At 35.3% G+C, this 12,943-nt stretch overlaps 1 protein-coding gene across 3 annotated transcripts in view; it reads left to right on the top strand.

The window, feature by feature from the left end:
• The window catches only part of SPPL2A (signal peptide peptidase like 2A), a 47,490-nt gene that overhangs the window by 8,830 nt on the left and 25,717 nt on the right, over window positions 1–12,943 (top strand). For 2 of the 3 annotated variants that reach the window (XM_074327748.2, XM_074327747.2), the window contains exons 2-5: window positions 6,206–6,325; window positions 6,631–6,813; window positions 7,665–7,754; window positions 8,729–8,862. In XM_074327748.2, coding sequence (XP_074183849.1) covers window positions 6,206–6,325; window positions 6,631–6,813; window positions 7,665–7,754; window positions 8,729–8,862 — 527 coding nt within the window. Of the gene's footprint in view, window positions 1–2,061; window positions 2,115–6,205; window positions 6,326–6,630; window positions 6,814–7,664; window positions 7,755–8,728; window positions 8,863–12,943 lie in introns of all 3 variants that reach the window. The other variant, XM_074327749.2, reaches the window with a different exon arrangement.

Here is a 12,943-nt window from a genome sequence, read left to right as displayed (position 1 = left end):
ATGTGTGAAGACTTAAATGTGGAACATAGATCCAGTGCTGGAAGATACCTTCTGAAAGAGTAAAAAGGGTAGAAGACAAATTGACCAAACTTGTGAGCCAAGGTCAAAGAAGAATCCTCGAGCTGTGCTGTTGGCTTGGACAGGAGCAGAACAGGCCTGTTTACAGTAGGTTAATACTGGGCTGGTGAGTCAGCATTAGGAGGCTGTGGACACAGAGGCCAGGAATTCAAATGCCCATGGTTGAAAATACCAGGAGACTGGAGTGTAAAGCATGGATGTAGGCCCATGAGGCAGGGACTTAAAAGTCAGAGCAAGACTCAGTGTAAGTACACTGATGAAATAAAGGCCCTTACACATGTTCCTCTATGTAAGGTCTGATTGGTCTGGGAAATGGGGAGACAGTACACCTGCAAGGATGTAAGTATAGTATGCACCGTTATAGGTCTTCAGACTTTTTTTGGTAATCATTTGACAGTTGTCCTACCAAAAGCTATTTAGGAGAAAAATTATCAAAAGAATGGGCAACTATAACTTTAAGATAGATTTAGCCATCAGTATCCTTTGACTTGGAAAGAAGATGATGGAATATGACTGAAATCAAGTTATCTGGCTGAAGTAAATTAGGAATTGTTCATGAACAACAGGCATCCCGTGAAGTTTTAGGTGAGGTTAATTTGAGTGAAGAAAGGAAGTACTGTTTCACACGCGGGGCTGGTAAACTTGCTTTCCTCGTATGTGAGCATCAAGTAAAATGCATTATGTACAGGCGCTGGTGTGAGATGGATGGTTTGATGGCCCTGAAGGACACTTGATTCCATGACCAGTGGTTGTAGGAACCAGCGTGAATAGGGAGGATTTGGGGCAAGCGGTAAGGAGCAGTTGTCATAAGGAAAGGAATTCCATGAAACTCTAGAATCCTAGAGTTGTGGGTATTTTGATGACTACAAAGAAAGGACTTCGAGTTTGGGATATTTAAGATGTGGGAGGAGCTAATTGGGTATTCGAAGAATTTGAATGGTGGTAGGAGACCCATGCCAGTGTCATGGAAGAGGGAGTTGACTAATGCAGAGATATCTGTGACCAGTGTTTAAACTGGAGCATGATGGTTGGCTATGTGGTAGGTGCTTGGGGATCTGGCTGCATGAAGGAACAGAGTGACACCAGGGTTGAAAGGCTGCTGCTCTGGGTTTTGGAGAGCTCCATTCTCATCCTGCCCCCAGAGGCCACTTCATTTTGCTCATTTTGGACCCGTTTGAGCTATAAAATGAAGAGATTCAATTGTTATCCCTAAATCCCTTCAAACTCTTGATACTGAGCTTTTTACTAAGAGAATATTGTCATTACTGATTGAAAATGTAAACAAATGTCTTTTAGAAGTTGATTAGCCATAGAAGACCAGACTACAGTTGATTACAGGGGGAAATTCAGATGTTTCAGAGCCTCTAACTTGGAGGCTATGGAGGAAGGTTCCCTGCCCTCCCAGCACCACAGGGTCCTTGTCAGATGATCTCACAGCGCGGGACGAGTCTCACCTGATTTTGTGCTTATACCGTTTGAAGGGACACTGAATTTCAAGCCTTTTTCTCTATGCTTCCCAACTTAATTCACTCACAGCAATGTGGTTTCCATTACTTTGTTGTCTTACAGCCTTGCTCTCCAGGTGTGGTTCATAGACCAGCAGTGTCTGCACCACCTGTGAGCTTGTCAGAGCTGTAGAATCTCACACTCGTACTGACCTACTGAATCAAAATCTGATTTTTAATATGATCGCTAGGTGATATGTATGCACATTAAATCTTGAGAAGCACTGCTCCTAGAGCTGTGGTTCTCAAACTTTAACAAGCAGAATTTCCAGAAGGACTTGTTAAAAATAAACTGCCCAAGGTTTCTGATTCAGTAGGTCTGAAATAGAGGCTAAGAATTTGCACTTTTATCACCCTCATAACCGCTAAAGCTTTTACTAGAAACTCTTTAATCACATTCTGCTTGTGGTTATCAGTTTAAGGTTTTATTTTTTTTAAATTTATTTTCAATTACATTTGACATACAATATTATATTAGTTTCAGGTGTACAACATAGTGATTTTTATATAACTTATGAAGAGATCACCTCGGTAAGTCTAACCCATCTGGCACCATGTATAGTTATTACAATATTATTGACTATATGCCCCTATGCTTTATTTTACATCCCCGTGACTGTTTTTATTACTGGCTATTTGTACTTTTTAATCCGTTTCACCTTCAGATTTGCTTTTAACTTTCCCAGTGAAACTATAATTTCTTGTGTAAATTCTAAAGTGTACAATTTAGCGTTTCATTTGTGGGGGGAGGGGCGGGGCAGCTTTATTGAGATATAATTTACATACCATACAATTCGCCAATTTAAAGTGTACAATTTAGTGGTTTTTAGTATGTTCATAGATATGTACCACAGTCAGTTTTTAAATATTCACATCACCTCAGAAAGAAGCCAAATAGGTAGAGCACAGATGATTTTGGGGGCAGTGAAACTACCGTGTTTCCCTGAAAATAAGACCTAACTGGACAATCAGCTCTAATATAAGACCCGGTATTATACCTGGTATTACATTATATCATATCATATCATATCATATCATATCATATCATATCATATTATTTTAGACCTGGTGTTATATTATAGTAGTAAAATAAGACCAGGTCTTATATTAATTTTTGCTCCAAAAGACGCATTAGAACTGATTGTCGGCTAGGTCTTATGTTCGGGAAAACATGGTATTCTGTATTCCATATGATTCTGTAATGGTAGAGACCGGTCATACATTTCCCAAAACCTATGGACTGTACACCACGAAGAGTGAACCCTAATGTAAACTATGAACTTTGGGTGGTAATGATGTGTCAGTGTAAGTTCATTGATTGTAACAAATATGCCACTTTGGTGCAGTATTGACAATGGGGGAGGCTGTGCATGGTGTGGTAAGGGGGTATATGGAAACTCCATAATTCCTGCTCAGTTTTGCTGTTACCCTAAAGCTGATCTAAAAAATAAAGCCAATTATTTAAAAAAAGAAACCCCATAACCTTTAGCTATTACCCCCATTCCCACATTTCACCAAATTCTAAGCAACCACTAATTACTTTGTATTTCTTTTGTATGGTACAAGTACTTGGCAAGGTGCTAGATGTATTATTAATAATAGTAGTTGCCATTTATTGAGAGCTTAAATGTGTGCAAACAATTACATCATCTAACGTAATCTTCATGACAGTTCTATCAGGTTGACATTTATTGTCATCTCAAAACTGGGCATGTTGAAGTTTAAGACAAGTTAAATGACTTGTAACATACTCGTAGCCAGTAAATAGTCAAACTGCTGTTCTATATCCCAGGTCTCTAATTCTGAAACTCGTGACATCTATTGCTAATAAACTGAATTTTTGAAGATATACAATCTCTATGAGAAATTTTACTATGATATTTTAAAATGTAGTGGAAGTGCTGAAGTTACTTAGTTTTGTTAACTTGCTGTGAAGTTTGCCACATGCTCCACATTCAATCTAACTATTCTACAATATGTATGGCTATACTTTCCTCTTTTGTACTAATCTTCCATTAAAATTTGTGTTTGCTTTAATAATTCCTATGTCAATGAGTTTTGCTTTTATTTTACCAGTGATTAATTTTCTGCTATTTGTAGGGAAGATTATAATCCCTTTATTGCAATAAATCTTACTCGTATTTGGACATCTACTTCCGTGGACATTTAAGCTTTTTTCTAATCTCTTAGTTTTTGTAATTATAAAGGTAACACTGAATATATTACAGTTATGTAAAAGGAGATAGTATGTCTGTATCAATATGGAAAATCTAATATATAAAATTTTAATTTTAGAAAAGCTACAGAGCAGTATATGTCATATGATCTCGTATATCTCATGTTTAAAACAACCTATATATATTTGATATGTATATCCTAAAAATTCATAGATAATGTCTGGAAAGATATAAAAGAAACCCCTAAGAGTGTGACTGTGACAACCAGGATGAGAGGAGAAGGACTTTATACCTTTCTGTTGTGTTTGAATATTTTTTCCATTTTTAAGTTTCTCCCGTCTTTTCACACCCTCACCTTTGCCTTTGTCTACCTCTCTCTTTTTTTTTTTTAATAGCCTCTTGTGTCTCTCTCCACATTCTCTTTCAAGCTGACATAAATATGCAGATACATAAATGTACTGATACGTATAAGGAGCTTTAGGAGTCATTTTATTTATAAAAATAGGATTATACTATAAATATCTTCCTGGAACTTGCTGTTCTCACTATGGACATCTGTTTCTACAGGTAGATCTAGCTAGTTCTTTCTTTTTTAAATCCAGATATTTTACTATTTTTTTAAATCTCTAAGCCTCCATCTTGCCTAGTTCTTTCCTTTTAATAGCTGTGTACTATGCATACCAGAATGTAATGGGCTCCTTATTGGTGGAAGTTGTTGATTTTTTTTTTTTTTTTTTTTTTGCTATAACAATACTGCAGTGAATATCCTTATACATTTACCTTTGTGCATTTGTGTAATAACATCTGTAGGATATGAATGAGAGGATTCTATGTATTAAAAGATTTTGATTGATACTGCCAATTGTCTATTGTAAAGGTTATAGCAATTCAGTAGCATTGTGCACAATGAGAACGCAAATCCTGATCTGAAAAATATCATTCCTTTCCAAAAGGAGCTTAGTAGAATGGCTGGTTCCAGATCTGTGGCAGGTAAAGGATAAAGTCAGCCTAGGACATCTTGTGCCAATAAAAAAAAGATGTCCTCCAAGATTAATGGGGTCTTGTCAAAAGGATACAAAGAGCCAGCTGGAAGAAGCTCTACTGGCTAAATTTGGGACAATTTGAACATCAAGTGAATAATTGCAATCACACTACAGTGAATTTTTAAAAATCAATGAGTCTCTAGTGATACTAAACAAAAGGTGGTAGAGGAAAGAGTATAAAACTCTTTTTTAAAGAATACTAGCTAATAAATGTAGAAGGAATGACAGTATTAAAAAAACATTCACCATTTTGCAGCCCCCAGTATAATATATATAATGAAATTCAGGCAGGGATCATCACGGAGTCTTAAAAAACTAGGTGAGAGGAGGTGGAAGTGTTCATTGAGTACTACAGATTACTTACTAATCACAAAGGGGGAAAAATACAGCTTGACACTGGAGAAATTTTGCAGTTACTAAGTTCATCAACTAATCAAACTTGGCATCATTAATAGGGGGACATTGTGACATTATGTGCCTTTTTTTTTTTTTTAAATTGGGGAATATTGTGTTTCTCCAGGGCCCATCAGCTCTAAGTCGTCCTTCAATCTAGTTGAGGAGGGCACAGCTCAGCTCCAAGTCCAATCCCATTTTCAATCTTCAGTTGCAGGGGGTGCAGCCCACCATCCCATGTGGGAATGGAACCGGCACCCTTGTTGTTGAGAGCTCGCGCTTAACCAACTGAGCCATCCAACCGCCCCTCAGGAAGTTCAGCGGCAGCTTGTTGTCTTCAGTCTAGTTGCAGAGGGCACAGCTCACTGGCCCATGTGGGAATTGAACCAGCAAGGCTGTTCAGAGCTCACGCTCTAACCAACTGAGCATGTGCCATTTTATTGTATGCAATAAGAAGTATCCATTTCACTTACAGAGTATGCATTTCAAAAATGTTTAATCTAAACCTAATCAATCCTCTTACTTATCTACAGGATTACCCTCTGTTCTTTTCTAAAGATAGCACTTAGAAATAATAATGTACCTTTCTTTTTAACCATTGTTACACTTAGAGTGTGGAAGTATGACAGATTGGGGGATTTCAAGTGGATTTTCTTATATAGAACATAAACAATGAAATAATAACACCTAAGAGATTGGGAAGGAGAGTTTCAGGCTCCGAAGGGAGTACTGAAGTTATCACGGTCATATCCTCCCTGGGATATGGTCCTTATAACAAGGGCCGTAATTGTATCTGCATAACAAAGTGACTTATCATCCTCAAAGAATGTGTTCTGGGCAAATATAAATACTTGAAGTATTTCCTTAAACAAGAAAAAAGAAATTCACTGAAAGAACTTTCCCTCTTTAGGAAATGTGGTCAAACCTGTGTGTAAATAGCTTTATTAAAATCCTTAGTTGTTGGCAAGCCAAATTATCACCAGTGTGAAAATTATTGTTTGTGTCCTAGACAGCTGCTCAGGAAGCAATCCTGCATGCATCTGGAAATGGCACATCTTCACCATCTAAGGATTATTGTATGTTATATAATCCTCATTGGACAGCTCTTCCAAGTACCTTAGAAAATGCAGTAAGTAAATCACAGTTACTATTTATTTGTAAACATAAAAATATTGAAAGGTGAAAATGAGTGATTATTATGTTTTATTGTACAAACTAGTTGTAATATATGATACTAAATTTTATTGCTTTGCTTTAGTATTTTTTTCTGTGGGAAAAACAAGTTAGGGAATTTTAAAATACCTCAAAGCCTGATTGTCATAAAGTATTTCTAATTTAAAAGAACCTTGTCTTAAACCAATAGATACTTTGTCACTGAATGCATTTAGGGAGAAATGCGGTATTTATCATGTTAAAGACATTTCTTCTTTTCAGACTTCCATTAGTTTGATGAATCTGACTTCCACACCACTGTGCAACATTTCTGATATTCCTCCTGACGGAATAAAGAACAAAGCAGTTGTGGTACAGTGGGGAACCTGCCATTTTCTTCAAAAAGCCAGAATTGCACAAATTGGAGGTGCTGAAGCATTGTTGGTTGCCAATAACAGTGTCCTAGTAAGTTATAAAACTATGAAAACTTCTTTTGAGCTCATGATATCAAATTTCACAGGTTGAACTATCTTCTTTGTGTGTGATTTAGGGTCTGAGTTTTGAATCTAATGGTAGGGTTCTTTTTAAATATACATTCTGGTTATGTTAGGCATTTAATTGGAAAATTTTATGGTTTATTTTCTATTCCTAAAGTAAATATGACTTTGTTAGGAACAAATATATATATTTATATGTGTGTGTGTTATATATGATATAACTGTTTGAGAACTCTTACTGTAATGTTAAGAAAGGACATGGTATCTTATCGTTACAATGAAACGATGTTATTTGAGTACCTGCTATATTTGACTGATGAAAAGCTGAATATATAACACAGAATCAAAAGGTAAGGGATTAGAAATACTGAAGTAGATGTATTACATTTGCATGATATGTTAATTATAATAGCAACACTATGTGTAGGCTTCTACTAACTTAAAACTGTTTCAATAATGACAATTGTACCAGTACTTTTTTTCTCCTTCATTGGCATAAATAGTTGACATACTCGTACATGCCTGATTACCATATATAATGTGGAGATAGTAGATGATGCTAAATATCAACACTTGATACAAATATGTCATGTGTATGTTAGTCTTAATTGATTTTATTTTAATCAACTTCATTGAAATATAATTTATATATAATAATCTAGACCCATTTTAAGTATAAAAAAATATTAAGAAAGAACACAGGAAACTTTGTTTTATAACTTTAAAAAGATGTAATATTTACATTTAATGGAATAATTTGTATTTTATTCTGTAAATATACTAGTAGTTCATATGTTTTCATAATGCTTTTTCTTTTAGTTTCCTCCCTTAGGGAACAAATCTGAATTTCATGATGTGAAAATACTGATTGCATTTATGAACTACAAAGACTTTAAAGATATGAAGCAGGTAAATTAGTAATTACATATTAGACAAAGTTTATAAATAGTACAACTCTTTACTTTTAACCAATTATATTTAATAATTAATTTATTTTTCCCCTTCTTCTGCCTCCCCCACCCCCCACCCCCCACTCTGGTTGAAGCCGTTGTTTCTGTCTAGTTCTGTGGGACACAGCTCCCTGGCCCATATTGGTATTATGAGCCTTGTGCTCTGGTCGGCCGCTCACAGCAGCTCATGGCAGCTCTTGCTGGCTGCTATCCGCTCAAGCTGGCTGCTGCCCACTCACGCTGGTCACTGGCCACTCACACAGCTGCCCCTGGCAGCTCACAGTAGCCCACGGCAGCACAGCAGCCCACGGCAGCCCACAGGAGCACAACGCTCCAACCACCTGAGCCACCGGGACGGCACCTAATTTAAACTATTATATATGCTCCACTTGCTATCAAGAAGCTGTAAAGGAGAGTTCTGGTCAAGATGGCAGAGTAGGTGAAAAAAAGACGGACTAATAAATTCACAGGTAGAGATCTTTTCAGATGTTCAGTTGTAATACTGACATCCTGTCAGGCTCCATCTAAATAACAGTACATACAATGTCTTACGACTTTAAGTAAACTAACACTTCTTTTTTTTCTCAGTATAAGAAAAAAAAGAAGCTATAAAGGCCTATCAAGTCTTTACTTAGGAAGTATTCACCTCTTATTTAGCACAAGGTATTTCTGAGCCCTGACTTTAGAAAGGATATTTGTTTTGACCTCTTTAAAAATCTGTGATTCTGTGGAGCACTGCACTTTCAAGATTTAATAAACCAAAGTATAGCCTCATAAGTTTGACAAGAGAATATATCATATTGTTAAAAATAGTTCTAGTATTCTTGACGGTCTAATGTATGGTATTCCAGAGTAAAATTGGAGTATTGCTGCCATATGCTGTAGTGGAAAGAAAACTAATCCCAATTTTAACTCTCCTTTTTTGCCTCTCAGACTCTTGGAGATAATATTACTGTGAAAATGTATTCTCCATCATGGCCTAACTTTGACTACACGATGGTGGTTATTTTTGTAATTGCTGTGTTCACTGTGGCATTAGGAGGATACTGGAGTGGACTAATTGAATTGTGAGTTTAAACTTCAATGTTTTTGTGATAAATGGTTACAAATTATTGTTTGACAATCATTTTAATCATGTGACATTTAAAATTTTACCTGACCCCAGAATATAGTGTCGTTAAGATCATATTGGAGTTTGTCCTCATAAAAGTCATTTAAGTTTTTGCTGAGAAGAAGGGAGTCATAGGTTCCTCTGAACTCTTCTGCTGGCAGGGAAACATTGAAATTCCATTGAAGACTCCTTTAAATTAAGATGCTTAATTATCTCTTCCAGGAAAAGTGAAGATACTTAGTATCCTAACATGCCTATTTATTTCCATTGGAAGAAAATAAGCAAGAGAAGATGGGGAGTTTTTCAGCTCCTGATTTGAGCCATCATTCTTTTCAATGCTTTAGGAATTCTAAGACTATTAAGCATGTCCATATTTTAGTTTAAATACAGAAATTCCAAATGTGCATATAACTTGAATTTCCCTATTTAATAACAACCTAAACCAAATCTTACAGTTATGTACCTTTGGCTCTAGATTAAAACAGGCAATATAATATAGAAGGATCAGGTTATAATTAGAGCTTTAAACAAAAAAATGTGCTCAGAGCTTATTATTTCATTCATAAAGGACAATATATTCACCTTGTGAATTGATTTGTAGGTTTCATTAGAAAGGGCTTATTTGCAACGAAATGAAGCTAATCTTATTTGTAATTTATTTATTTTTTTAAAATTAAGTTTATTGGGGTGACATTGGTTAATAAAATTATATAGGTTTCAAGTGTGTAGTTCTTTAATGTATCATCTACATATTGCGTTGTGTGTCAGTCACCACCCAAAGTCAGATCTCCTTCCATTACCATATATTTGACCTCTTTTTATCCTCTTCTACCTGCCCCTTCCTCCCATCCTTTGGTCACCACTAAACTGTTGTCTGTCTATGAGTTTTTGCTTTGTTTGTCATGTTCATTTGTTGCTTTCAGTTTTATATCCCACATATGAGTGAAATCATATGGTTCTTGACTTTTTCTGACTTATTTCACTTAGCATGATAAGCTCAGAATCCATCCATGTTGTCGCAAATGGCAGTATTTCATCCTTTCTTATGGACAAGTAACATTTCATTGTATATATGCACCACATCTTCTTTATCCAATCATCTGTTGAAGGACACTTCAGTTGTTTCCATGTCTTGACTACTGTGAATAATGCTACAGTGACCATAGGGGTATATATATCTTTACAGATAAATATTTTCATATTTTTTGGGTAGACACTCAGAAGAGGGATTGCTGGGTCATATGGTAATATTATTCTTAATTTTTGAGGACCTTCCATACTAGTTTCCATAATAGCTGTACCAATTTTCATTCCCAGCAACAGTGTATGAGGGTTCCTTTTTCTCCATAACCTCTCCAACACTTGTTATTACTTGTCTTGTTGATAATAGCTATTCTAATAGGTGTGAGGTGGTATCTCTTTGTGGTTTTGATTTACATTTTCCTAATGGCTAATAAAGTTGAGCATCTTTTCATATATCTGTTGGCCATTTGTATGTCCTCTTGGGAGAAGTGTCTGTTTAGGACCTCTGCCCGTTTTGGATTTTTTGTTGTTGTTGAGTTCTCTATGTATTTTGGATATTAGCCCCTTATTGGAAGTGTTGTTTGCATGTATCTTTGCCCATTTAGTTGGTTGCCTCTTTGTTTTGTTGATGGTTTCTTTTGCTGTGCAGAAGCTTTTTCATTTGATATAGTCCCATTCATTTAATTTTGCTTTTACTTCCCTTGCCTTTGAGGTCAAATTCATAAAATCCTCTTTGAACCCGAGTTCCTATGCTTTTTCTATGCAGTTTATTGTTTCTGGTCTTATATTTAGGTCTTTGATCTATTTTGAGTTAATATTGGTATGTGGTGACAGATATAGCAGTCTATGTTCATTTTTTTGCATGTGGCTTTCCAGTTTTCCCAGCACCATTTATTGAAGAAGCTTTCTTTCCTCTGCTGTGTGCTTTTGGGTCCTTTGTTGAAAATTATTTGCCCGTATATATGTGGGTTTATTTCTGGGTTCTGAGTTCTGTTACATTGGTCTTTGTGTCTGTTTTTCTGCCAATACCATGCTGTTTTGATTATTGTCACCTTGTAGTATAATTTCAAGGCCTCGTTCTTTTTTCTCAGGATTGCTTTGGCTTTGGGGTCTTTTGTGATTCCATACAAATCTGATGATATTTTTTGTTCTGTTTCTTTTTTAAAAAATGTCATTGGGATTTTGATGGGGATTGCATTAAATCTGTATATTGCTTTGGGTAACATGGCTATTTTAATTATGTTGGTTCTTCCAATCCGTGAACACAGAATATTTTTCCATTTCTTTGTGTCTTCTTCAATTTCTTTTAAAAATGTCTTACAGTTTTCAGTGTATACGTCCTTCACATCCTTTGTTAAGTTTATTCCTCGGTATTTTACTTTTTTTGTTGCAATTGCAAAAGGAATTGATTTTTCATTTCTTTTTCTGAAATGTCATTGTTAGCATATAGGAACACAATGGATTTTTGCACGTATATTTTGTATCCTGCAACTTGACTGTATTTGTTTATTGTTTATAATAGTTTTTTTTGGTGGAGTCTTTGGGGTTTTCTGTATAAAGAATCATGTTATCTGTAAAAAGTGACAATTTACCGTCTTCATTCCCAATTCAGATGCCTTTTATTTCTTTCTCTTGCCTGATTGCTCTGGCTAGGACTTCCAATACTATGTTGAATAACAGTGGTGATAGAGGACAACGCTGTTGAGCAAAAGGCTTCAGTTTTTCATCATTAAGTATGGTATTAGCTGAGGGTTTGTTATATATTGCCTGTATTATGTTGAGGTACTTTCCTTCTATACCCATTTTATTTAGTGTTTTAATCATAAATGCATGTTGTATCTTGTCAAATGCTTTTTTCTGCATCTATTGATATGATCATATGATTTTTATCCTTTATTTTGTTTATGTGGTATATTACATTGATTGATTCACGTATGTCAAACCATCCGTGTGCTTCTGGAATGAACTCTACTTGGCTGTGATGTATAATTTTTTAAATGTATCGTTGTATTCTATTTGCTAGTATTTTGTTTAGGATTTTTGCATCTGTATTCATTAGAGATATTTGTCTATAGTTTTCTTTTTTGTGTTTTCCTTACCAGGTTTTGGTATCAGGCTAAAGTTGGTCTCATAAAATGAGTTAGGAAGTATTATCTCTTCTTCAGTTTTTTGGAAGAGTTTGGGAAGGGTTGATATTAAATCATTTTTGAATGTTTGGTAGCTTTCACTAGTGAAGCCATCTGGTACTGGACTCTTTGGGAGATTTTTTATGATTGTTTTAATTTCCTTGCTGTTGATTGGTCTATTTAGATTTTTAAGTTCTTCGTGATTCAGTCTAGGAAGGTTATATATTTCTGAGAACTTGCCTATTCTAGGTTATTGAATTTGGTAGCATATAGTCCTTCATAGTATTGTTGTATGATCCTTTGTATTTCTGTGGTATCTTTCATAACTTCCCCTCTTTCATTTCTGATTTTGTTTATTTGTATTTTTTCTCTTTTTTTCCTTAGTGAGTCTAGTTAGGGGTTTGTCAATTTTATTAATCTTTTCAAAGAACCAGCTCTTTGTTGCATTAATTTTTTCTAATATCTTTTTGTTCTTTTGTTCATTTAATTCTGCTCTAATTTTTATTATTTCCTTCTTCTGCTGACTTTGGGTTTCATTCGTTCTTCTCATTCTAGTTCTTTAAGATGGAACATTAGGTTGTTTGAGATTTTTCTCCTTTCTTGAGATAGGCCTGTACTGATATAAATGTTGTTCTTATTACGGCTTTGGCTGCATCCCCCAAATTTTGATATGTTGTATTTTCATTCTCATTTGTTTCTAAGTATATTTTGATCTCTCCTTTTATTTCTTCTTTGACTCAGTCATTCTTTAGTAGCATGTTTCTTAATCTCCACCTATTTGCGGTTTTTTTTGCTTTCTTTTTCATTTCATCTCCAATTTCAAAGCATTGTGGTCAGAGAATGTGTTTGATATGATTTCAGTCTTCTTAAATTTGTTGAGGCTAGCAT

The sequence above is a fragment of the Rhinolophus sinicus genome, chromosome 3, assembly GCF_057876585.1.
Source record: "Rhinolophus sinicus isolate RSI-liver-muscle chromosome 3, RSI-T2T, whole genome shotgun sequence".
NCBI classification, from domain to species: Eukaryota; Metazoa; Chordata; class Mammalia; order Chiroptera; family Rhinolophidae; genus Rhinolophus; species Rhinolophus sinicus.
The sequence above is the reverse complement of the archived record's forward strand: the minus strand, read 5'-3'. Positions and strand labels throughout refer to the sequence as shown.